The 27,156-nt window shown below is 43.3% G+C and overlaps 2 protein-coding genes across 3 annotated transcripts; both read left to right on the top strand.

Moving 5' to 3' along the window:
- The first annotated feature begins 51 nt into the window (after positions 1 to 51).
- On the top strand, positions 52 to 7,524 carry LOC311102328 (adenylosuccinate synthetase isozyme 1 C-like). Of its 2 annotated transcripts, none has more exons than XM_084143632.1 (13): positions 52 to 288; positions 1,964 to 2,066; positions 2,158 to 2,220; positions 2,317 to 2,367; positions 3,095 to 3,161; positions 3,581 to 3,688; positions 4,025 to 4,106; positions 4,193 to 4,319; positions 4,443 to 4,597; positions 5,280 to 5,404; positions 5,595 to 5,692; positions 5,847 to 5,996; positions 6,399 to 7,524. In XM_084143632.1, the coding sequence occupies exons 1-13, from the start codon at positions 91 to 93 to the stop codon at positions 6,449 to 6,451; spliced, it is 1,380 nt and encodes a 459-aa protein (XP_083999758.1). In that variant the 5' UTR covers positions 52 to 90; the 3' UTR covers positions 6,452 to 7,524. The 2 variants fall into 2 exon arrangements, with proteins under 2 accessions (XP_083999758.1, XP_083999759.1); XM_084143633.1 differs by having other exon boundaries at positions 232 to 288; positions 1,920 to 2,066.
- Positions 7,525 to 9,877: 2,353 nt separating this feature from the next.
- On the top strand, positions 9,878 to 14,564 carry LOC311102946 (apoptosis regulatory protein Siva-like). Its single transcript, XM_084144442.1, has 4 exons — positions 9,878 to 10,056; positions 12,111 to 12,278; positions 13,532 to 13,685; positions 14,335 to 14,564. Exons 1-4 carry the CDS (start codon positions 9,936 to 9,938, stop codon positions 14,381 to 14,383), a joined length of 492 nt encoding a protein of 163 aa, XP_084000568.1. The 5' UTR covers positions 9,878 to 9,935; the 3' UTR covers positions 14,384 to 14,564.
- Positions 14,565 to 27,156: the final 12,592 nt, after the last annotated feature.

Raw genomic sequence — 27,156 nt, 5'->3', positions numbered from 1 at the left:
TCCTGCTCTGACATCATGGAGACACTGATATGGCAATGCTACTCTTGGAAACGTTCTAGTCTGTTTCAGACGGCCAGCCTAAGTAACATCATGTCGTTGAGCTGGTCAGCAAAAGACCACAAGAGTTATACAAATCCACCCTCCAACCCAACCCAAGGGCTGAAGCGGCCACGGAATGACACAGGGAACAAAGTGACAGTGGTGCTCGGTGCGCAATGGGGAGATGAAGGCAAAGGAAAAGTCGTCGATTTACTAGCGACTGAGTCTGACCTTGTTTGCAGATGTCAGGTAATATCGTGTGTATATAATACGATATTAATGTAACCTTGACATGCTTGAACTGACAAAAGTTATGTCATTGAATTATAACGCATGGTTGGTTGCTGTGAAATTCATGATGCGTCTTTAGGAAAGTAATGTTCCAACATATCGGAATCGGTGACTGTCACTGTACTGTACTACAGTGTGACAGGTGTGGGGCAGGCATTGGAAAAAGCTTGAAATAGCTTACTGTAAAAAATAAAATAAAAAGCAGTCAAGAGTAATGCACGTTTTTTGGCACCTAAATGTTTCATGTGATGTCCTCAGTAGGCTATAAGGGAATTTTGGATAAATCTTGTTTTCTATTTTATCAATGCAGGAAATTAGTTTAAATATTATTTTAAAGAATTAAAACATTTATTTAGAAAACTGGGTGCTATTACCAGTTCTTCAACTTCAACACATTTTGAATGATTTAAACTCTAGTCCAGTCAATGAAACTTTTAAACTTGGAATACTATTAACTGGATATTTGTCCTTCTTTAGACTTACATGATCATTAAGAACTTGAAAGCATATTCTCTCAATGGGGGATCCATACCTCACATCACCTAACTGTACATTTTCTATATCTGACCAATAGTGAACTGCTAAAATAGACCATAGTACCAACAATAGGGCAAAACGCTAACTATTTCTTACAAATTAAAGTCTAAAATCACACAGTACTGACAGGGAAAGGTAGCATATATTGATCACACTTGGATCAATACTCTTGGAACCCTTTTTGGTTCCAGGTAGAACTCTTTTGGGTTCCATGTAGAACCCTCTGTGGAAAGGGTTCTAAATAGAACCCAAAAGGGTTCTACCTGGAACCAAAAGGGGTTCTTCAAAGGGTTCTCCTATGGGGACAGCCGAATAACCCTTTTTGGTTCTATATAGCACCTTTTCTCCTACGAGACTAACCTGAATGAAAATGATGTCAATAATCAAGCAAATGTATTTTATAAAGCATTTTTTACACCAGCAGTTGTCACAAAGTGCTTATACATATACCCAGCCTAAAAACCCAAATAGTAAGCGATGCATATGTAGAAGCACAGTGGCTAGGAAAAACTCCCTAGAAAGGCAGGAACCTAAGAAGAAACCTAGAGAGGATCCAGGTTTTGAGGGGTGGCTAGAGAGACACTCATAGACAAAGTTTCTCTTTGGCCAGCAAGGAAAAACAAAACTTGCTCAGAAGTCATATCTTGGGACACTCACATTGTAAAGGCCATTACACAGTTGTGTTGTACTCTCCATTGACAGCAAGTCACATCACTGAGCACTCTATGTACTCCTTCAGCCAGCCCCACCCACCGCTGGTGCAGGGTCACAGTCCCAGGGTGACTTGACATGTGAGAAGGTCTTAGCCAGGGGGCAAGGAGTGGAGGGTCTGGCAGCCAAATCTGTTTAAATAGTTGGAAGGGGGGTAGCTTGGTGACAGGGGAGGGGGCTTAGACTCTATTATCCACTGATTAAAATAAGATTATGCATTTGCTCTGGATGTATGGCCAGTGGGTGTCCTGACTGTTTTATGTCCACATTTTGCTATCCCTTTACAAGTAACAGCCATTAATCAAATCAATAACTGTCCTTTGGTGATTTCATGCCACTAGACTTTATGGCTGGATTGCCAAACAGTCTTGTTTTGATCTTCCAGGGCGGTAACAATGCAGGCCATACAGTGGTAGTGGAAGGTACAGAGTATGACTTCCACCTTCTCCCCAGTGGCATTATCAACCCCAAAAGCATATGTGTCATTGGTGAGTATTTCTCTCTTTATCACAATTTCCACTGACCCCAATGGGTAACTGTCTATATGTGCTCATTTATCCAGCATATGGTCCATTGTAGGTAATGGCGTAGTCATACACCTACCAGGCTTGTTTGAGGAGGCAGAGAAGAATGAGAAGAAAGGTAAATCAAGTATTTTTAGAATAACAGTCAATACTGTAGTTGTCAAGTTTGAGGAAACCATTACAGTATTGTATTTTTTCTCCATTCTCTGACCAGGTCTCAAAGGCTGGGAGAAGAGACTAATTGTATCTGACAGAGCTCACCTTGGTATGTTTGCATTTTTCTGGTTTCACAAATTAAGCGAAGATATATACATGATGTGCTATTTTAGTAGTGTGTGTTTGTTTATCTGCATAATGTACAGTGGGGAAAAAAAGTATTTAGTCAGCCACCAATTGTGCAAGTTCTCCCATTTATTAGGAAATCTTACATTTCCTAATAATTGCTCCCACAGTTGATTTCTTCAAACCAAGCTGCTTACCTATTGCAGATTCAGTCTTCCCAGCCTGGTGCAGGTCAACAATCTTGTTTCTGGTGTCCTTTGACAGCTATTTGGTCTTGGCCATAGTGGAGTTTGGAGTGTGACTGTTTGAGGTTGTGGACATGTATATTTTATACTGATAACAAGTTCAAACAGGTGCCATTAATACAGGTAACGAGTGGAGGACAGAGGAGCCTCTTAAAGAAGAAGTTACAGGTCTGTGAGAGCCAGAAATCTTGCTTGTTTGTAGGTGACCAAATACTTATTTTCCACCATAATTTGCAAATAAATTCATAAAAAATCCTACAATGTGATTTTCTGGATTTTTTTTCCCTCCATTTGTCTGTCATAGTTGACGTGTACCTATGATGAAAATTACAGGCCTCTCTCATCTTTTTAAGTGGGAGAACATGCACAATTGGTGGCTGACTAAATACTTTTTTTCCCCACTGTATATCTTTGTATTGTGCTTAGAGAAAGGTTGACATTTATTTTGCTTTGATCTTTCGACAGTGTTTGATTTCCACCAGGTTGTGGATGGAATTCAGGAGACCCAGCGACAAGCAACAGAGGGAAAGATGTAAGGGTAGGGAAGGCAATGGTTGCTTACATAGGGTAAGGGAATACAATGGGTCACTGTCAATAGAGACTTCAGTCAAGCAGAAGGTAGCCTAGCGGCTAGAGCGTTGGGCCAGTAACCGAAAGGTCGCTAGTTGAATCCCGAGCCGTCAAGGTGAAAAATCTGCCGATGTGCCCTTGAGCAAGGCATTTAACCCTGATTTCTCCAGGGTTGCCATTGATAATGGCTGACTCTGGCCGTGACCCCAATCTCAGGGGGAGTTGGGATATGCAAAAAACACATTTCCAATTCACACATGCATATTAATAGTAGGACAAATATAAGCACCCACTAAAAAAATCACTTCCACATCTGATGAAAAATTGCAGATTCTACTTTGTAATCCCCTCAGCTAAAACAGGTGTTTTTCCTCATGACAGTATTGGAACGACCAAGAAAGGCATTGGACCCACCTATACCAGCAAAGCATCTCGCATTGGACTGCGTGTCTGTGACCTGCTGGGAGACTTCAAAGAGTTCTCTACCAAGTATGCTTACTGACAGACAGGACACAATATACATTTTAGTCATTTAGCAGACGGTCTTATCCAGAGCGACTTACAGTTAGTGAGTGCATACATTTTCATACTTTTTCATACTGGTCCCCTGTGGGAATCGAACCCACAACCCTGGCGTTGCAAGCACCATGCTCTACCAACTGAGCTACACGGGACCATATACACATTTAAACCTCACATACAACAAACATTTTTAGAGTCCAACAGTACATGATTGTGGCTCTTTTGAGACTTTGCTCTTGAACTAAATTGACCCACTAAAGTGAACAGTAATAGAGATTGAGATGATTTGGGGGTTTCTTTCAGATTCAAGAACCTTGTCGCGCAGTACCAGTCCATGTATTCATCCCTGACAGTTGATACTGAAACTCAGCTGAAAAAATTGAAGGTATTTGGTAAATCTCCTCTGAATGAATAGTCATGGGCTATGGATATATTAGACCTATGCAACTTTTTTTGTCTTGTATTGTGCAGGAGTATGGAGAGAGGTTGCGGCCGATGGTGCGAGATGGAGTCTATTACATGTATGAGGCTCTTCATGGACCCCCAAAGAAAATTCTGGTGGAAGGGGCCAATGCTGCCCTCCTCGACATTGACTTTGGTAAGAAATATCATAGTCCCATTGAGGATTGTGCCAATGATGAGATAGACAGGAAAGTTTGATGGTTAAATGGACAACTCATCTGTATGTAAGTTTAATTCCCACTTTCTCTCTTCCCTTTAGGCACATATCCTTTTGTGACCTCATCAAACTGCACCGTTGGTGGGGCATGCACTGGTCTTGGCATCCCTCCCCTGAATATTGGTGAAGTGTATGGTGTATCAAAGGCCTACACCACCAGGGTAGGCATTGGCGCCTTCCCCACAGAACAGCTCAATGTAAGATCTCTTTCATCTATCTGGACATTTCTGACTCTTGCCTTACTCTCAATAAGGAGATGCTACTGTAACGATTAAAGGGGAACAGCCAGAGCAAGACTTGAACCAGTGACCTTGAGTGAGAGTGTGCACTATCACCTGTGCCATAAAGGTGAAGGCCTCTTAGCAGAGGTTATACTGCATTTTGTAGTTTGATATTTACAGTGCCTAAGTCACTCTCTTGCAGTTTGTTTAGACATGTTGTTTTCTTTTGAGGTACAAGTAGAGTTGGATATGTATAGTAAGCCTAGTGTTTAAGATCACATGACCCTCACACATGTAGGAAGCCTGTTCTCAAAATGCACTGCCTGTGTGGCCAGCTGTCAGATTGTGTGAGAGGCCTGTTAAAACACACTTTAGCTCTCCTGCTGATCACATGTTCAGGGCCTAAATTTAGGGTAGAGAGTCAGGGTTCAATATAGATTTACTGTCTGGTCTGGGGTTATGTTACCTAACATGAGAACTGTCCATGGGGCTGCTGTTCAACATGTTTTAGCTTGATCCCTCACTCCAACTGTAAATCTATTGGTTTACTAAGCATTTTATAACATTTTATTAATAAAAAACATTAAGATTAGTACCCAACATTGAATATTGATTAATCAAGTGATCTATTCTAGATAACTGAGTGTGTTTTGTGCAGGCGACAGGTGAGCTGCTGCAGACGAGAGGTCATGAGGTGGGCGTGACCACAGGCAGGAAGCGTCGTTGTGGCTGGCTGGACCTGGTCATCCTGAGATACGCCCACATGATCAATGGCTTCACTGCGTGAGTGGATAGGACTGAAAGGCAGGCGGCCAAACCTTACTCTTTTTGAATATCTGCCCATATTTAAATTTTTATCTGACAGGTTCAATGTACTGTCTCTGCCTGTGACTGCTAGTCTGAATGTAATTAATGTAGTAGTTTTCCTCTCTTTTCTCAAATGTGTTAAACAAATAACATTGTTTCCTAACAGCATTGCTTTGACAAAACTTGACATCCTTGATGTGCTGGATGAGATCAAAGTAGGAGTGTCCTACAAAATCAATGGCAAAATAATTCCCCATTTCCCAGGTATGCTCTCTAAATTCAACTTTATTGATTGATTAAAAAGTAGGCCTACTTGTACCACACTAGGCCTACACTGTAAAAGAGACATTAGTATTATCTCTACAAACATTTGATTTCTCCTCTGATTAATAATTATCTTCAACCTTCATTCACATAGCTAACATGGAGCTGTTGCACAAAGTGGAGGTAGAATATGAGACCTTCCCAGGCTGGAAGAGTGATACGTCTGCAGCCAGGAAGTGGAATGATCTCCCCCAGAAGGCTCAGAACTACATCCGCTTTGTTGAGAACCACATTGGAGTACCCAGTAAGTTACATATAGGATACAGGTAGTTCCTGCTGACAGCAGGCTCATCTTCAGTAGGGCACAAACTGAAAAGAAAAATAAGCCTTCTTATTGAACAAGTAGGCATATAGGTCATAGTAATATCTTCTCCATTTCACCACATTTCAAAATATTTTCTTCAGTGGAATGCCTACTTAACGTGACCCAGTTTTACCAGCTACAACCATACCATAGTCCAGCATACTGACCCCTAAATGGGAAACTGAAGAGCCAACTTTGGTCCAGGGACATGGCTTCAATGTGCCAGTAGGGGGCACTATTGGCTATTTTATAACTAGTACCCAATTCTGCAAGTCTAGTGCAAACGTTTTGGGGGGATTTGTGAGTGTTTTTTGACATGTCCTTTGTCATTTCTCTCTACAGTTAAGTGGGTCGGCGTCGGAAAGTCCAGAGAGTGCATGATCCAGATGTTCTAGAGACTTTATCTCTTCTCTCCCTAAGATGGATACATATGGATGGACGAGATGTGGCTTGATGTGACATATTTTTGCAAACCTCAAACGATCTAATATTCTGTAAAACCTGTTGCCAACAGATATGTGTAGCCTTGAAACAATGTTGACTGGAAATGTTGGTAACTTTACATCTATCTATGCAGTGCTTGTCATCAGTAAATTGCCTTGTAATGATGTCTGCCAGAAAGTCCTATGACTGACCCAGCTGTAAATATTACCTTGTGCCACACAACAACCCTGAAAGAAAAAAACATATCCAATAACTTTTCCTCATGAGTAATGTTACCTGCCTTATGTTTTCGGTCTTCTTTAGGGATGGATAGAAATGTACATAATGGGTACCTAGAGGAAAATGGGGGAGGGTCATGCTTTTTCAATTTCAGTCAAGGGGAGGGCTTAGTATTTTTAAAATCTAGTCTAGGGAAGGGTCATGTAATTTGTAATTGATGAAATTTCAATATTTCTCAGTGTTTTAGAATGAGTTGCTTGTTAGGCTGTACATCGATGTGTGCCCGATGCCACCCCTCAACCTTGATTCTCCGCTGGGCGCGCAATATCAAGTGCGTCTATAGGCTATTTAGTGTGGTCTCAATCAAAGGATCCATAGCTTATAAGCTATAGGCTACGAATTGCATGCTCGGAGAAGCACATAGCAAAGTTATATTTCTAAGATAGCTGCTGGGATGATGTAAATAAAAATAGGCAGCATTACACACTGCAATGGATATTCCAACCCAGAGCCCCGGCCTGCTCTGCTCTTGCTGATCAAAAACGTTTTTGTGTGCTGCCTAACCAATGGCTGTCCTGTGTAGGCCTATGGTGGCAGTTCAGGAGGAGAGTCAAAGGCCTCTTCCAAAAATAAATTTAGATTAGGCCTAGTCCAAAAAATGCACTATCTTGCGCGCAGACTAGCCTATAGCCTATGTTCTGTTTTGTTTGAGGAGGAGAGCGTGAAGATGATGACGACCGGAGGTCAACTTTGTTACCTTGCTACTACTATAACTGATTTTAATAAAAACAATATGTTTTTTGTCCATGATGTATTTATCAGAGTTATTGACCTCACAATAAGCTAGATTCGAGTAACTTACATTGTGGGGATGAAATTTGAAGCAGCAGTCGTGGCACAATCAGTCGGAAGTGGACAGTTCATGGTGCTGAAAGTAGGTCAATTCGAGTAGGCATAATTCATTTCAACCATCTTCATTTTAATTAGACTAACAACAAGAGGGCTTTGTGTTAGAGCCTATTTCTTCCTATTTGAGAAATAAGACGTATGCCTACCTGTTTGGCCTACCTCGATTTGTCGGTCAATTCCTCCACCCACCATGCACTCTTTAAATGGCCTATGCCATTGTCAGTGAAGGGCTGTTAAGTTAAAACCAAGACTCGAATTGAGAGGGTATGAGAGGGTATGCCATAGGCGTGCGGCTGCCTACCTTTTATTAAAAAGGACAGGCCTACCCCTTGTTAGCTTAAGATTTTGAAGAAAATAAAACGGATCCAATTATATGAAGTGATCTATAACAGTGTTTTGGTCCGCGATGCTTTATGCTAGAAACAAGCTGTAACATACCCGGGAAAGACATAACCTCGATGCATATGGGGATATCATTGTTTAGTTTCTTTGACATTCAGACCGTGAGCTAAAACCTTCTATAGCCAAGGAGTCCAAAAATTGACTTTGCTGGGAAGTAATCTAATTCTGTCACTATCAATTAAGCTATTCACTTTCTGTACAATGGAAGATATTTAATCCCAGACAGCTTTTAGGGAAACACTGTGGCCTTCTCTCATTGGGTTAAGCCACGGAAGAAGAGTAGCCAGCAGTTAAAGATTACATTTTTCTGTGTCTGTAGGCTTACTCTGTCTGGGGTGGAAAGGTAGGCCTAACTTTTGAATGTACCTTCCTCAGATTGCTGCTGACCTGGTCTCAGAGCATTTCGTATTATTCTGTATGTAAATCCGAGACACTCCATTTAGTATGATATGTTACGTTTCGTATGGTATGTATTCATTTGTGGATGTCCATCACTCATTACGTATGATTTGTTCTGAATTACAATTCGTATTACATGTTACGAATTTGCAAAACATACAATATGTTACGAATTTGCAAAACATATGATATGTTACAAATTCTAGCTAGGTGGCTAACGTTAGCTAGGCTAGGGGTTAGGGGTAAGGGTTAAGGTTAGGGTTAAGTTTAAGTTTAGGAGTTAGGTTAAATGGTTACATTAGGGTTAGGAGAAAGGTTAGCTAAAAGGGTTAAGGGACAGGTTGGCTAACATGCTAAGTAGTTGCAAAGTTGTTAATTAGGTAAAATTGTCCGTGATGAAATTCAAACTCACAACCTTTGGATTGCTAGATGTTCACATTATACGCCTACCCATCCACCCCAACAAACCACCCTACTTTCATTTTTGCCTTAACTAACCATCTGTCTTATGTAACCATAACGAACATAACACATCATACTAATTTGTGCGTCCCGAGTTTACGTTTATTATGTTACGTCTAGTCTACAAGACCAGGCTGCAACTTGATGTCTTATTTGCAAATAGGGACAGTTTTGTTGGAAACAGGACACACTGATTTGGCATTGGAGAAATATTATAAAATTATCACTTAGGCTTAGCTCTCTGTCCATTCTTAGCCTGTAATTTTGGTAATTTGTGTGGTATTAAAATATATTTTGCTAATATGTTTCATGACATAGAATTGCATTACATGTTTATAAAAGGCTATTTTTTCTCGGACCTGCAAATATGATAGATTCATGATAGATTCATCCAATGCTTTTACTATAAAGGGGATCTTTCCACCACTTCTCTTGTCCATCGGTGGTCTGCGAACCCACAACCTTCAGGCCCGCAGCTCTGTGCGCTATCAAATTTCCTGCGTTGCCACGTAAGGTATACAGGGGGAAGAACATTTTGTAATACTGCATATCTAAGACTCTGGTCTATCCAAAAGTTAAGGTAAACGGTGAACAGTTCCCCCTGAGAACTGCCCCCCAATCATCCAAGACCCCCAAAAACCTCCCCGTCAATTCCCCATCCCCAAACCAACTTTATATGTCCGAACACAGAATCAAAAAGATTTCGCAAAAATAACATGGTCACTGTGGTAGAACGTTTATTTTGTTTGGCGATTTTCTGCATTTATCAAAAGTCCCATCAGTAGCCTGATTTCAGATGTGTCCATGTAAACAGGATTATTAGAGCAAACGAACTATTATATGAATCTGACTATCTACAATAATCGTGCTTATTGTAACACACTGCAACATAAATATTCAAAAGCTTGCACATGTGGTTTGAGTAAAAAATAAAAGTCACGTGATAAGAGGTCAACGATCGGATTGGTTAGTTCGCGCGCTAGTGATTATTTTCCCCGCGTTGCTTTGCAAGCAATTTTTCTTGGACGCACGTTCTTCGCCAAAATGACTAAAAGATCTTATCCTTTCGCAGAATCTTTCTCATCGCAGTATAAAATTCACATTGGACAAAAGGAGTTGAATAATCACGGCGTATTTGGGAACAAGTACAGACAAGAAATGTACGGTAAGGTTTGCTGTCTGAAATAACTGTCTGGCTAACCAATTCTTCAGGTCATTCGCTAACGTTAGCTAGCTGGCCCTACTCCGTTTGCTGTTGTTTAGCTAGCTGTACAAACTAGCTAGCTAATGTTAGCTAGCTAGGTTACAACAACTAACTAGCTACACAATGTTAATGTCCTTTTATTACTTGATAATTTATCTAGCTGGCTATATCCACCCACGACCGGCAGCTTGTTTTTGCCTTTGACTATTTCCAGGTAGCCACTAATGTTACTGTACTGAACAAAAATAAACTAAACATGCAACAATTTCAAAAAATAATTCTGAGTTACAGTTCATATAAGGAAATCAGTCAATTGAAATGAATTAGTTTGGCCCTAATCTATGGATTTCACATAACTGGGCAGGGGTGCAGCCATGGGTGGTGCTGGGAGGGCATAGGCCCATTCACTTGGGAGCAAAGCCGACCCACTGGGGCACCAGGCACAACCAATCAGTCTGTGGTTGTAAGGCCAGTTGGACATACTGCCAAATTCTCTAAAACGAAGTTGGAGGCAGCTTATGGTAGAGAAATGAACATAAAATTATCTGACAACAGCTCTGGTGGACATCCCTGTGGCATTGTGTTGTGACAAAACTGCACATTTTAGTGGCCTTCTATTGGCCCCAGAGCTGGTGCACCTGTATAATGATCACGCAGTTTAATCAGCTTCTTGATATGCCACACCTGTCAGGTGGATGGATTATCTTGACAAAGGATAACATGCTCACTAACAGGGATGTAAACACATTTGTGCACAACATGAGAGAAATAAGCTTTTTGTGTGTATGGAAAATGTCTGGGATCTTTTATTTCAGCTCATGAAACATGGGACCAGTACTTTACATGTTGCGTTTATATTTTTGTTCAGTGTAGATGTCTAGCTAGCTAAAAGTCTAACTTTATTAACAGACAAATAACATGTATGGATCATTACTCTAGCTAAGTGAATCAAATCAAATGTTATTTGCCACATGCGCCGAATACAACAGGTGTAGACATTACATTGAAATGCTTACTTACAGCCCTTAACCAACAATGCATTTATTTCTGAATAAAAAAGTAAAATAAAACAACAACAAAGAAGTGTTGAAAAAAAGAGCAGAAGTAAAATAACAGTAGGGAGGCTATATACAGTGGGGTACCGGTGCAGATTACAAGATCATGAACAAAAAGCATGGTTACTATTTACCAGTTGTGTTGTATTCAGTAGCCCAACTGATTAGGACTAGAGTGCCAAATAATACACCCAATCCTGTGCCTATGCCACCTGCATACACTCACACGATACCAACACAATCACAGCCTAACAGATGCACCCCCACCAGCACGCCACACACACAGCACGCCACACACACAGCACCAGCACGCCACACACACTCACACAGCACCCCCACCAGCACGCCACACTCACAGCACTCACACACAGCACCCCCACCAGCACGCCTCACACACAGCACCCCAACACACAGACTCACACTTCTCACCAAGTCTGTACTGTAACACAGAAGGATACACTAGTCGAATAACATAGCTTACTTCTAAGTTAGGTCTACACCTGAGTTGGGTTACATTGTAATGTTATTTCTGGTGTTACTCATGTGATGGGAGGATAAACTGCACAAAATAGGCAGAATTAATATAAAATAAATCAAGAAATCTGTCAATTTTGACGTTTTTGCCGAGAATATCTTAGTCGCGCAATTTTGCATCTGACTAGGTTGTTTGGTGCAGTATTTCTCAAGTGAAAAAATGTGCATGAGGACGAGTCGTGAATGACAACGGGCACTTTTTGAAGAATCCCTACTGTTGACCAATCGCCGACTATGGGGGGCGTAAACTTCGCCTACCGACTTCGGTTTGCCTAGATTAAAACGTGTGCCCGACCACCCGAAAAAAAACATGGCTGAAGTCCAACATGTCATCATAATATATGCTCAAACTGTTTCAGCTGGGAAACATGGGGACGCCTTTACTGTCTTCAATCTGCTATGTGCTTATCTCTGCCTCTCTTCCAGAAAAGACAAAGAACCTGCTCTTCAATAGTACCAAAGCTGTCATGGGGAAAATCTGGAATGTAGATACAGAGGAGAAGTGCTCAACGATACAGCCTTCGGGGCCAGGTGTGACACCTAATGTGAGCCAGACACTGATTGGACAGGATGGCAGACTTACACCTGTCCAAGGTAATAAGCTTCTCAGGTGAATTGCAACCTTCACCCACATCTGAGAATGAACTGAAGGGAAACCATTCCTGTCAGAATTGGAATCACCATTCCAACTTCAAAAATAAAATGATTAGACTCTTTAGTACAGGGGTGTCAAACTCATTTAATGGAGCGCAGAGTGTCTGCTGGTTTCAGTGGCGGCCCGCCCATTTGTACGTTAGGGGCGGTGCCTCACTTGTGATTGGTTTTTAAAAAATGGGAGCATGGGCCCAGATAAACCGGACAACTACGTCCAACAAGAGTTGAAGGACAGAGGGATACACTTGCTAGAACCATCTCATCTCGGTTCTGGTAGGACAAAATGCATGGCCAATTTTGTTTCCCCCATGTTGTTCATCAGGTTCTACTGTTGGTGACAGGGTGACATGTTGTGTGGACTAAAACAGCATAAAACCGGGTGTATCACAAAGCATTAACAAATGAATTAGCCAGCTACAGTAATTTTGAGAAACAGTTTGGTAGACGTATTTTATTTTGGTCAAATTAGCCAGTTATCGACCTTTTGATAAGCTGGAAGCTTGCTAGCTAGTTAGCTCCCATGCCAATTCAAGTCTTTGTAAACTAATATCTAACTCGGAAATATGAAGTTATTTCAGAATCAAAGTTAACTGGCTAGCAGCGCATCATGCTTTGTGACATTGTTAGCTAGCTATCCCCAGTTAGATGTTTTCACTTATTGCATCTGCATGCTTGTTGAGTTCTCCCTGGTGTGTTCGTGACGTGAGCTGACTGCTCGTTCTAAATTGTATAATCTACTCTGTTCAAAACAGGGGCAGCAGTGGGCATTTGGTTTTTGACATGAAACAGTGAAATGAATGGGTGTATTTATGCTGTTCAAATGCACAGATCGCTTTATATATCTTCTCAAAGAAACTACCAGTAGTTCGAAAACTTGTCATCATATTTCTTTCATGCTGCTTTGTTGACAACTCCAACCACCTCGCGCCCCGAGTATTCAGCCAATCAGCGGCCGCCACTGGCTAGTTTTTATTTCCTTTCAATTCGTGTCCAATTGAGCTAAACAACCAGGTGAGGGGAGTTTCTAACTAGTCATTGACCTTAATTGATCAATCAAGTACAAGGGAGGAGTGTGAACCCCGCAGACACCTGGCCCTCTGTGTAATGAGTTTGACACCTTTTGCTTTATGCCACGTTCAAGACAACTGGGAACCTGGAAATCTCTGACATCCGACTTTGTGTGGGTGTCTCAGGTGCTGCGTTGGTTCCAAAGGGGTGCTGTGTGTGTCAGAAGGCCCAGGGGACCAGGAGGCAGTGCTCCCAGTGTGACCGCCCAGCCTGCCCCTCCTGCACCCAGCAGTGCTCCAACTGCTCCAGCCCCTGTTGCTCTGTCTGCACCGTCATGGAGTAAGTGACACTCCTCACCCTTCTCCTTTCATCCGATTTTACTCTAGTCAGAGGGAGCATCTCTTCTGTGTTGGGTAAAATCAGCAAGCACAGCATCTACTGCTATTCCACTATCATAGTGTAATGACCTCAGGAAGTCGTACATTAAATAATGTCCAGAATAGAAGATCGAGTTCTCGATTGAAATAAAACAGTTTATTCTCAACACTCTCACAGGCTACTGTATGGCTGTAGCCTACGCCAAATAAATCTGTAATAAAATCAACAGGTAGCTCACTTTGTCAGGACATACAAAAGAGGCAGAACAATGGACAGCATGGTCAAATAACAGAACTTGCAGTGCCCAACCCTCTGTGGCTCAACCAACCACAAGGACTCCTGGCACAAACATTCCAGGCATTCCTGTGGTTGGCAGACAGCAGGTTGACTGCGAAACCCTGTGTAACTGGGTAAATGAGCACCGACAACAATACAACAAAATATAACACAGGCATATAACTGTCCATGAGGGTCGCTACAATAGTATGCAACATTTTTGATTAAGCAAGCAGTGCAGAGCACGTACATTGAAATGTAGCCTGCTTTTGGATTATATTGCACTTTATTTAGCTTGTTACTCATTGTTTTCTCTATATCCTCTTCTCCTCAGTTACAGTGGCCAGTATGAGCAAGTACTGTGCTGCGGCTGCTCATCGTAATCAACAAGTGGACATGGAGAAATTCAGGCATTATGCTTGAATACATTTTAGTTGTCATTTTACATGAAATATTCTTGAAACTGTTTATGCTTTTTTTTTTTTTACCTTAACTATGGTCCAACTGTGTATTTTTGTATATATGTATTTTGCTATGTTTGTGGAATAAATACTTGAAAGCTTTACTTTCCTTGTTCGCTACTTTGCTTGTCATGCAGTTTACATGCAGCTCATATGTGTTTAATTTCAATCATGAATGACTAATGCTGCCCATAAGGGAAGTGTAGGTAGTGCAAAGTAAAGTGTAGTAGGCTACATCATTTAATGGATGAAACAAGGTGGTTCTACTTAGTAGCAGTAGTAGTAATCTATCAAAGCAGCAGGTGGCAGCATAGATCAAGGTCTGTTTCAGACATGCGCTGGTAAAATATTCCTGTGACATGGCTAAATACACTGCTGTTGTAGTCATCACTTTTTCTTGACTCTCATCACTGACTGATTTCAGGGTCATGTATTATGCTCTGTGGGTAATTGTTCTCGGTTGTGGACATACCCGGAAGTGCAGATTACCAATCTAACAGGATTCAGTCATGTCACCCAGGCCCTGTCCAGAAACAACCCAGAGATGTGTCAAACTCATTCCATGGAGGGCCGAGTGTCTGCAGGTTTTCGCTCCTCCCTTGTACTTGATTGATGAATTAAGGTCACTAATTAGTAAGGAACTCCCTTCACCTGGTTGTCTAGGTCTTAATTGAAAGGGGAAAACCAGCAGATTCTAGGCCCCCATTTACATTTTAGTCATTTAGCAGATGCTCTTATCCAGAGCAACTTACAGTTAAGTGAGTGCATACATTTTTCATACTGGCCCCCCGTGGGAATCGAACCCACAACCCTGGCGTTGCAAGCGCCATGCTCTACCAACTGAGCTACACGGGGCCTAAACGTGTGTAAATATGAATTGCTTGGATAGGTAAGCAATATGGTGAAAATTCCATCTGTCCTATCAGAGGACACAGTGGTGCTACTTCTGTATGGATATTACCCATCTAATCCTTTAAATTCACCTCAAGTGCTTTGGGAGTAGGGGTTATATCTGGACACTCATCGTTTTTCTGAATAGGTGAAAACTCTGGGTCTTAGCCTATGACTCATATCCCTATGTATTAGCTACAGTAAAAAAAAATAAGTCAAGTAAAACAAAAAAACACAGAAATAGAAATAAGAAGAACACAAGAAAGTAAGCTAGCTATATGTAGGGTCAGTTCCAGGGTCAGTGCCAATACCATATTTACAATGTGCAGGGATACTGGGGTGGTAGGATAAGATATGTATAGCGGTAAGGTTACTAGGCATCAGGATATATAATAATAATAATAATAATAATAATAATAATAATAATAATAATATGCCATTTAGCAGACGCTTTTATCCAAAGCGACTTACAGTCGTGTGTGGATACATTTTTAGGTATGGGTGGTCCCGGGGATCGAACCCACTACCCTGGCGTTACAAGCGCCATGCTTTACCAATTCAGCTACAGAGGACCACTCATATATGATAAACAGAGTAGCAGCAGCGTATATGAAGATTGTGTGTGTATAGAGTCAGTATGAATGTGTGTGTAGAGTGCAGTGGAGGAGGAAGGGGAGGACCATCCTCCTCAGTGAATTTAATAAAAACAAAAATTGCAAAAAATTAAAAAAGTTATCCTTTTTAGATAAAACTACAGTGGGGAAAAAAAAGTATTTAGTCAGCCACCAATTGTGCAAGTCCTCCCACTTTAAAAGATGAGAGAGGCATGTAATTTTCATCATAGGTGCACGTCAACTATCACAGACAAATTGAGAATTTTTTTCTCCAGAAAATCACATTGTAGGATTTTTAATGAATTTATTTTCAAATTATGGTGGAAAATAAGTATTTGGTCACCTACAAACAAGCAAGATTTCTGGCTCTCACAGACCTGTAACTTCTTCTTTAAGAGGCTCCTCTGTCCTCCACTCGTTACCTGTATTAATGGCATCTGTTTGAACTTGTTATCAGTATAAAAGACACATGTCCACAACCTCAAACAGTCACACTCCAAACTCCACTATGGCCAAGACCAAAGAGCTGTCAAAGGACACCAGAAACAAGATTGTAGACCTGCACCAGGCTGGGAAGACTGAATCTGCAATAGGTAAGCAGCTTGGTTTGAAGAAATCAACTGTGGGAGCAATTATTAGGAAATGGAAGACATACAAGACCACTGATAATCTCCCTCGATCAGGGGCTCCACGCAAGATCTCACCCCGTGGGGTCAAAATGATCACAAGAACGGTGAGCAAAAATCCCAGAACCACACGGGGGGACCTAGTGAATGACCTGCAGAGAGCTGGGACCAAAGTAACAAAGCCTACCATCAGTAACACACTACGCCGCCAGGGACTCAAATCCTGCAGTGCCAGACGTGTCCCCCTGCTTAAGCCAGTACATGTCCAGGCCCGTCTGAAATTTGCTAGAGTGCATTTGGATGATCCAGAAGAGGATTGGGAGAATGTCATATGGTCAGATGAAACCAAAATAGAACTGTTTGGTAAAAACTCAACTCGTCGTGTTTGGAGGACAAAGAATGTACCTACTGTGAAGCATGGGGGTGGAAACATCATGCTTTGGGGCTGTTTTTCTGCAAAGGGACCAGGACGACTGATCCGTGTAAAGGAAAGAATGAATGGGGCCATGTATCGTGAGATTTTGAGTGAAAACCTCCTTCCATCAGCAAGGGCATTGAAGATGAAACGTGGCTGGGTCTTTCAGCATGACAATGATCCCAAACACACCGCTCGGGCAACGAAGGAGTGGCTTCATAAGAAGCATTTCAAGGTCCTGGAGTGGCCTAGCCAGTCTCCAGATCTCAACCCCATAGAAAATCTTTGGAGGGAGTTGAAAGTCCGTGTTGCCCAGCGACAGCCCCAAAACATCACTGCTCTAGAGGAGATCTGCATGGAGGAATGGGCCAAAATACCAGCAACAGTGTGTGAAAACCTTGTGAAGACTTACAGAAAACATTTGACCTGTGTCATTGCCAACAAAGGGTATATAACAAAGTATTGAGAAACTTTTGTTATTGACCAAATACTTATTTTCCACCATAATTTGCAAATAAATTCATAAAAAATCCTACAATGTGATTTTCTGGATTTTTTTTCTATTTTGTCTGTCATAGTTGACGTGTACCTATGATGAAAATGACAGGCCTCTCTCATCTTTTTAAGTGGGAGAACTTGCACAATTGGTGGCTGACTAAATACTTTTTCCCCCCACTGTATACTAAATATAATCATGTCACCAAATAATTGATTGAAACACTATTTTGCAAAGAAGGTATACAGTAGCGTCAACAGCACTCTGTAGGGTAGCGCCATGCTGTAGCCGGAGGACAGCTAGCTTCCGTCCTCCTCTGGGTACATTGACTTCAATACAAAACCTAGGAGGCTCATGGTTCTCACCCCCTTCCATAGACTTACACAGTAATTATGACTTCCGGAGGACGTCCTCCAAACTATCAGAGCTCTTGCAGCATGAACTGACATGTTGTCCACCTAATCAAAGGATCAGATAATCTAGTACTGAAAGCATAAACTACAGCTAGCTAGTACTGCAGTGCATAAAGTAGTGCGGTGAGTAGTTGACTCAAAGAGAGAGAACGACAGTAGTTGAACAGTTTTGAACAAATTCATTTCTTCCAAAATGAAAGAGAAGCAAGAGAGACAGAGATTTCCTCTTTTTTTTTCAGTTTCACTTAACGTTACTTAGCTAGCAAATGAAGCTAGCTAGTTCAGCCTACTGGAACACCCTGCTCAAACAGAGGGACGCTATGTTAGCTAGCTGTTTATAACTTTCCAACACAACACTGGAACTCTTCCAAGTCAAGGTAAGCTTTTGGTTATACTCATTTATTGCCACCGGGGCCCACCAGTGTAACGGCTTACTGACTGTACTCTGTAACATTACTGTATGATTGTAGCGGGTTTACTAACGTGTTAGTTCTATTAGCTATGCTGATTATGACATTACTTTAGCAAATATGGTGACAACGATGTAGGCTCTGTGAAGCGGTTTTGGCTTGGAAAGGTTTTTTTCACCTGGTCACATACAACTGATGTGTTGGGCATTGAAGTCCACAAGCGAAGGGAAGAGGTGAGAGGAGAGCGCATAGATGCGAGAATGAATACAACGTGGCAACTATGAAAGTGAGCTGTGTTTATGCGTGATCAGGGGTGTATTCATTCCGCTGATTCTGTTGAAAAACGTTTCTTAAACAGAACAAAACGGGGATAAACATACCTGAATTTGTCCAATAGAAACTTTTGTTTGCAACTGTTGGACTAATGATTACACCCTATATCAGCTAGATGCAGGCAAGAGTGTGCAAGGCTGTATTGAATGTCACTGTCTGTCCATGTCACTGTCTGTCACCTCAAATTTGTCTCTCGACCTGTGTGCACCTACGTTGTAAACTTTCATTCATAGGTTGTAGCAACCTCATGATGGGAATAGGGAAAATTTGAGTATAATGAAGTAGCATAAACCAATCGCTGTTTCATTGAACTGGGTGAATGGAATATGAATGACAGTCATTCAATATGCTGTAATAGAAATAAGGCCATGCTCATGAAAAAAGTCCTTCTTCATCATAAATGGCACTGACCGCCACTGGTAGAGTGTGCATATAGTGAGTGTGCATAGTAGAGTCGGTGCAACAAAAAACAAGGGTCGATGCAGATCGTCCGAGTAGCCATTTTGTTAGCTTTTTAGAAATCTAATGGCTTTTTATTTATTTATTTCACCTTTATTTAACCAGGTGAGCCAGTTGAGAACAAGTTCTCATTTACAACTGCGACCTGGCCAAGATAAAGCAAAGCAGTGCGATTAAAAACAACAACACAGAGTTACATATGGGGTAAACAAAACATAAAGTCAAAAATACAACAGAAAATATATATACAGTGTGTGCAAATGTAGTAAGTTATGGAGGTAAGGCAATAAATACGCCATAGTGCAAAATAGTTACAATTTCGTATTAACACTGGAATGATAGATGTGCAAAAGATGATGTGCAAATAGAGATACTGGGGTGCAAATTAGCAAAATAAATAACAATATGGTGATGAGGTAGTTTGGTGGGCTAATTTCAGAATGGCTGTGTACAGGTGCAGTGATCGGTAAGCTGCTCTGACAACTGACGCTTAAAGTTAGTGAGGGAGATAAGAGTCTCCAGCATCAGAGATTTTTGCAGTTCGTCCAGTCATTGGCAGCAGAGAACTGGAAGGAATGGCGGCCAAAGGAGGTGTTGGCTTTGGGGATGACCAGTGAGATATAGCTGCTGGAGCGCAGACTACGGGTGGGTGTTGCTATGGTGACCAGTGAGCTAAAATAAGACAGGGATTTACCTAGCAGTGATTTATAGATGACCTGGAGCCAGTGGGTTTGGCGACGAATATGTAGTGAGGGCCAGCCAACAAGAGCGTACAGGTCACAATGGTGGGTAGTATATGGGGCTTTGGTGACAAAACGGATGGCACTGTGATAGACTACATCCAATTTGCTGAGTAGAGTGTTAGAGGCTATTTTGTAAATGACATCGCCGAAGTCAAGGATCGGTAGGATAGTCAGTTTTACGAGGGCATGTTTGGCAGCATGAGTGAAGGAGGCTTTGTTGCGAAATAAGAAGCCAATTCTAGATCTAACTTTGGATTGGAGATGCTTAATGTGAGTCTGGAAGGAGAGTTAACAGTCTAACCAGACACCTAGGTATTTGTAGTTGTCCACATACTCTAGGTCAGACCCGCCGAGAGTAGTGATTGTAGTCGGGTGGGCGGGTGCAAGAGGTGGATCCGAGCATCACCAGCAGCAAGAGCGACATCATTGATATACACAGAGAATAGAGTCGGCCCGAGAATTGAACCCTGTGGCACCCCCATAGAGACGGCCAGAGGTCCAGACAACAGGCCCTCCGATTTGACACATTGAACTCTATCTGAGAAGTAGTTGGTGAACCAGGCGAGGCAGTCATTAGAGAAACCAAGGCTATTTAGTCTGCCAATAACAATTCGGTGGTTGACAGAGTCGAAAGCCTTTGCCAGGTCGATGAAGACGGCTGCGCAGTACTGTCTTTTATCGATCGCGGTTATAATATCGTTTAGGACCTTGAGCGTGGCTGAGGTGCACCCATGACCAGCTCGGAAACCGGATTGCAGAGCGGAGAAGGTACGGTGGGATTCGAAATGGTCGGTGATCTGTTTGTTAACTTGGCTTTCAAATACTTTCGAAAGGCAGGGTAGGATGGATATAGGTCTGTAACAGTTTGGATCTAGAGTGTCACCCCCTTTGAAGATGGGGATGACCGCGGCAGCTTTCCAATCTCTGGGGATCTCAGACGTTACAAAAGAGAGGTTGAATAGGCTAGTAATAGAGGTTGCGACAATTTCGGCGGCTAGTTTTAGAAAGAAAGGGTCCAGATTGTCTAGCCCAGCTGATTTGTAGGGGTCCAGATTTTTCAGCTCTTTCAGAACATCAGCTGTCTGAATTTGTGTGAAGGAGAAGCGGGGGTGGGGGCATGGGCAAGTTGCAGCGGAGGGTGCAGAGCTGGTGGCCGGGGTAGTGGTAGCCAGGTGGAAAGCATGGCCAGCCGTAGCAAAATGCTTGTTGAAATTCTCGATTATTGTAGATTTATCTGTGGTGACAGTGTTTCCTAGCCTCAGTGCAGTGGGTAGCTTTCCTAACTGATTGTGTATATTGGTTCCTGACTTCCCTAAAAAGTTGCATATCGCGGGGGCTGTTCGATGCTAATGCAGTACGCCACAGGATGTTTTTGTGCTGGTCAAGGGCAGTCAAGTCTGAGGAGAACCAGGGGCTATATCTGTTCTTAGTTCTGAATTTTTTGAATGGGGCATGCTTATTTAAGATTGAGAGGAAAGCACTTTTAAAGAACAACCAAGGCATCCTCTACTGACGGAATGAGGTCAATATCCATCCAGGATACCCGGGCCAGGTCAATTAGAAAGGCCTGCTCGCTAAAGTGTTTTTGGGAGCGTTTGACAGTGATGAGGGGTAGTCGTTTGACCGCGGACCCATTACGGACGCAGGCAATAAGGCGCTGAGATCCTGGTTGAAGACAGCGGAGGTGTATTTAGAGGGTACATTTGTCAGGATGATATCTATGAGGGTGCCCATGTTTACAGATTTAGGGTTGTACCTGGTAGGTTCGTTGATAATTTGTGTGAGATTGGGGGCATCTAGTTTAGATTGTAGGTTGGCCGGGGTGTTAAGCATATCCCAGTTTAGGTCACCAAGCAGTACGAACTCTGAAGATAGATGGGGGGCGATCAGTTCACATATGGTGTCCAGGGCACAGCTCGGGGCTGAGGGGGGTCTGTAGCAAGCGGCAACAGTGAGAGACTTATTTCTGGAAAGGTGGATTTTTAGAAGTAGAAGCTCAAACTGTTTGGGCACAGACCTGGATAGTACGAAAGAGCTCTGCAGTAGATTGCAACCCCACCCCCTTTGGCAGTTCTATCGAGACGGAAAATGTTGTAGTTGGGGATGGAAATGTCTGAATTTTTGGTGGCCTTCCTAAGCCAGGATTCAGACACTGCTAGAACATCAGGGTTGGCGGAGTGTGCTAACGCAGTGAATAACTCAAACTTAGGGAGTAGGCTTCGGATGTTAACGTGCAAGAAGCCAAGGCTTTTACAGTTACAGAAGTCAACAAATGATAATGCCTGAGGAGTAGGAGTGATACTGGGGGCTACAGGGCCTGGGTTAACCTCTACATCACCAGAGGAACAGAAGAGGAGTATAATAAGGATACGGCTAAAGGCTTTAAGTACTGGTCTTCTAGTGCGTTGGGTACAGAGAAAAAAAGGGGCAGATTTCCGTGCGTTGTAGAATAGATTCAGGGCATTATGTACAGACAAGGATATGGAAGGATATGAGTACAGTGGAGGTAAACCTAAGCGTTGGGTAACGATGAAAGAGAGAGCATCACTGGAGGCACCGATTGAGCCGGTCTCCGCGTGTATGGAGGGTGGGACAAAGGAGCTGTCTAAGGCAGGTTGAGCTGGGCTGGGGGATCTACAGTGAAATAGTACAATAAGAAATAACCAAAACAGCAATAAACAAGGCATATTGACATGGGAGAGAGGCATAAAGCAATCACAGGTGTTATTCGAGAGAGCATAGACAACAGCTGGTAATAGCAACAAAGTTTGGGCTGAGGCTAAACATAAACAGGATGCGGTACCGTAAAAAGGAACAGTCCAGCAGGCATCAGCTGTATAGCTGAGTTATCATAAGGTCCGGTAAACAGCAATAGGAGAGTTCGGGGGTTGCTATAGCACTGGCGAGCAAGAGGCCACGGCTAGCGTGTGCTAGCGGGCCGGGACTAGCAGATGGATCTTCGTGGTCGACGTCGTAACGGGAAGCCTGTTGTAACCACATCAGACGATTTCGTCGGCAGACCAGTCGTGTTGGATCGGCGGGGCTCCGTGTCAAAACTAGGAGGTCCCGTCCAGTTGACAGAGAGGTAGATAGCCGGGAGATAGGCCTGGCTTTACGCTAGCTCAAGGCTGATTAGCCACAACAACGTCCATTTGGTTGCAGCTAGCTAGCTGCGATGATCCGGTGTTAAAGGTCCAGTGATTCAGTGATTCTGGCAGAAAAACCGATATGTTCTGGGTCGATAACGCGCTGTGCAGACAGTACAGACTGGCCGATAATAGTCCAGGCTAGAGCTGGCTGGTAGGTAGTGCTAGAGCTGGCTAACGGTGGCTAATAGCAAGTAGCTAGTTAGCTGGCTACTCCCGTCCGGTAGACAGAGAGGTAGATAGCCGGGATATGGGCCTGGCTCGAGGCTAGCTCACGGCTAACTGGTGCTTGCTTCAGGGGCAGTGGTGATCAGCCAAACAGCAACATCCATTCGGTTGCGGCTAGCTAGTTGCGATCCGGTGTTAATGTCCAGTAATTCAGTTATTCCGGCAGAAAAATCAGATGTTCTGGGTGAAAACCGCTAATGGTGGCTAGCTAATAGCTTGGGGATAGAAGCTGTTCAGGAGCCTGTTGGTGTCAGACTTGTAGCTCAGGTACCACTTGCCATGTGGAAGCAGAGATAACAGTCTATGGCATGGGTGGCTGGAGTCTTTAACAATTTTCCTGGCCTTCCTTTCACACTGCCTGATATAAAGGTCCTGGATGGCAGGGAGCTGGGCCCCAGTCATGTACTGGGCTGTCCGCACCACCCTCTGTAGCACCATGCGATCGAGGATGGTGCAGTTGCCATACCAAGCAGTGATGCAGCTAGTCAAGATGCTCTCAATGGTGCAGCTGTAGAACCTTTTGAGGATTTGATGGCTCATGACAAATCTTTTCAGCTTCCTGAGGCGAACGAGGCGCTGTCGCACCTTCTTCACCCCGTTTCCTGTAATCCACGATCAGCTCCTTGGTCTTACTGACTTTGAGGGAGAGGTTGTCCTGCAACCTGGTCTCAGAGCATTTCGTATTATTCTGTACGTAAATCCGAGACACTCAATTTATTATGATACTATATGTTATGTTTTGTATGGTATGTATTAATTTGTGGATGTCCATCGCCCAATTCTTATGATATGTTTCTGCCATCGTCTCTTATAACCAAAAAGAGCTTCTGGATATCAGGACAGCGATTACTCACCTCGAATTGGACGAAGATTTTTTCTTCAACAAGTCGGAAGCGAAGGATATCCTACAGACACCAGACAAGGCCCAAATCCCTGTCATTCGCATGAGAAAGAGACAGAGATATCGTGGACGTAGGTCGGAGTGCCTTGTAAGGATCTGACGGCGAGTGAGTAAACTGCATCTTCCATCAATCCTATTAGCCAATGTTCAATCATTTGAGAATAAATTGGATGACCTAAGATTACGGTTATCCTACCAACGGGACATTAAAAACTGTAATATCTTATGTTTCACCGGGTCGTGGCTGAACGACGACATGAACAACATACAGCTAGCGGGCTATACGCTACATCGGCAGGATAGAATGGCAGACTCCGGTAAGACAAGGGGTGGCGGTCTGTGTATATTTGTAAACAACAGCTGGTGCACAAAATCAAATACTAAGGAAGTCTCAAGGTTTTGCTCGCCTGAGGTAGAGTATCTTATGATAAGCTGTAGACCACACTATTTACCAAGAGAGTATTCATCTATATTTTTCATAGCTGTCTATTTACCACCACAAACCAATGCTGGCATTAAGATTGCACTGAATGAGCTGTATAAGGCCATAAGTGAACAGGAAAACGCTCATCCAGAGGCAGCGCTCATAGTGGCCGGGGACTTTAATGCAGGGAAACTTAAATCCGTTCTACCTAATTTCTACCAGCATGTTAAATGTGCAACCAGAGGAAAAAAAACTCTAGACCACCTTTACTCCGCACACAGAGACGCATACAAAGCTCTCCCTCGCCCTCCATTTGGCAAATCTGACCTTAACTCTATCCTCCTGATTCCTGCTTATAAGCAAAAACTAAAGCAGGAAGCACCAGTGACTCGGTTAATAAAAAAGTGGTCAGATGACGCAGATGCTAAGCTACAGGACTGTTTTGCTAGCACAGACTGGAACATGTTCCGGGATTCTTCAGATAGCATTGAGGAGTACACCACATCAGTCACTGGCTTCATCAATAAGTGCATCGATGATGTCGTCCCCACAGTGACCGTACGTACATACCCCAACCAGAAGCCATGGATTACAGGAAACATCCGCACTGAGCTAAAGGGTAGAGCTGCCGCTTTCAAGGAGCGGGGATTCTAACCCGGACGCTTATAAGAAATCCCGCTATGCCCTCCGACGAACCATCAAACAGGCAAAAAGTCAATACAGGACTAAGATTGAATCGTACTACACCGGCTCTGACGCTCGTCGGATGTGGCAGGGCTTGAAAACGATTACAGACTACAAAGGGAAGCACAGCCGCGAGCTGCCCAGTGACACAAGACTTCCAGATGAGCTAAACCACTTCTATGCTCGTTTCGAGGCAAGCAACACTGAAGCATGCATGAGAGCACCAGCTGTTCCGGATGACTATGTGATCACGCTCTCCGTAGCCAATATGAGTAAGACTTTTAAGCAGATCAACATTCACAAGGCCGCAGTGCCAGATGGATTACCAGGACGTGTACTCCGAGCATGTGCTGACCAACTGGCAAGTGTCTTCACTGACATTTTCAACATGTCCCTGACTGAGTCTGTAATACCAACATGTTTCAAGCAGACCACCATAGTCCCTGTGCCCAAGGACACTAAGATAACCTGCCTAAATGACTACCGACCAGTGACGTCTGTAGCCATGAAGTGCTTTGAAAGGCTGATCATGGCTCACATCAACACCATTATCCCAGAAACCCTAGACCCACTCCAATTTGCATACCGCCCCAACAGATCCACAGATGATGCCATCTCTATTGCACTTCACACTGCCCTTTCCCACCTGGACAAGAGGAACACCTACGTGAGAATGCTATTCATTGACTACAGCTCAGCATTCAACACCATAGTGCCCTCAAAGCTCATCACTAAGCTAAGGATCCTGGGACTAAACACCTCCCTCTGTAACTGGATCCTGGACTTCCTGACAGGCCGCCCCCAGGTGGTAAGGGTAGGTAACAACATATCTGCCACACTGATCCTCAACACGGGGGCCCCTCAGGGGTGCGTGCTCAGTCCCCTCCTGTACTCCCTGTTCACCCATGACTGCATGGCCAGGCACGACTGCAACACCATCATTAAGTTTGCCGATGACACAACAGTGGTAGTCCTGATCACCGACAACAATGAGACAGCCTATAGGGAGGAGGTCAGAGACCTGGCTGTGTGGTGCCAGGATAACAACCTCTCCCTCAACGTGACCAAGACAAAGGAGATGATTGTGGACTACAGGAAAAAAAGAGGACTGAGCACACCCCCATTCTCATCGACGGGGCTGTAGAGGAACAGGTTGAGAGCTTCAAGTTCCTTACTGTCCACATCACCAACAAACTATCATGGTCCAAACACACCAAGACAGTGGTGAAGAGGGCACGACAAAGCCTATTCCCCCTCAGGAAACTGAAAAGATTTGGCATGGGTCCTCAGATCCTCAAAAAAGTATACAGCTGCACCATCGAGAGCATCCTGACTGGTTGCATCACCGCCTGGTATGGCAACTGCTCGGCCTCCGACCGCAAGGCACTACAGAGGGTAGTGCGTACGGCCCAGTACATCACTGGGGCCAAGCTTCCTGCCATCCAGGACCTCTATACCAGGCGGTGTCAGAGGAAGGCCCTCAAAATTGTCAAATACTCCAGCCACCCTAGTCATAGACTGTTCTCTCTGCTACCGCACGGCAAGCGGTACCGGAGTGCCAAGTCTAGGTCCAAAAGACTTCTCAACAGCTTCTACCCCCAAGCCATAAGACTCCTGAACAGCTATTCATGGCTACCTGGACTATTTCCACTGCCCCCCCACCCACCCCCACCCCCACCCCATCTTTTTACGCTGCTGCTACTCTGTTCATTATTTATGCATAGTCACTTTAACTCTACCCACATGTACATATTACTTCAACTACCTCAACATTGACTCTGCACCGGTGACCCCCTGTATATAGCCTCCTTACTGTTATTTTATTTTACTTCTGCTCTTTTTTTCAACACTTTTTTGTTGTTGTTTTATTTTACCTTTTTATAAAAAAATAAATGCACTGTTGGTTAAGGGC

Source organism: Coregonus lavaretus, assembly GCF_964263955.1.
Source record: "Coregonus lavaretus genome assembly, chromosome: 27".
NCBI classification, from domain to species: Eukaryota; Metazoa; Chordata; class Actinopteri; order Salmoniformes; family Salmonidae; genus Coregonus; species Coregonus lavaretus.
The sequence above is the reverse complement of the archived record's forward strand: the minus strand, read 5'-3'. Positions and strand labels throughout refer to the sequence as shown.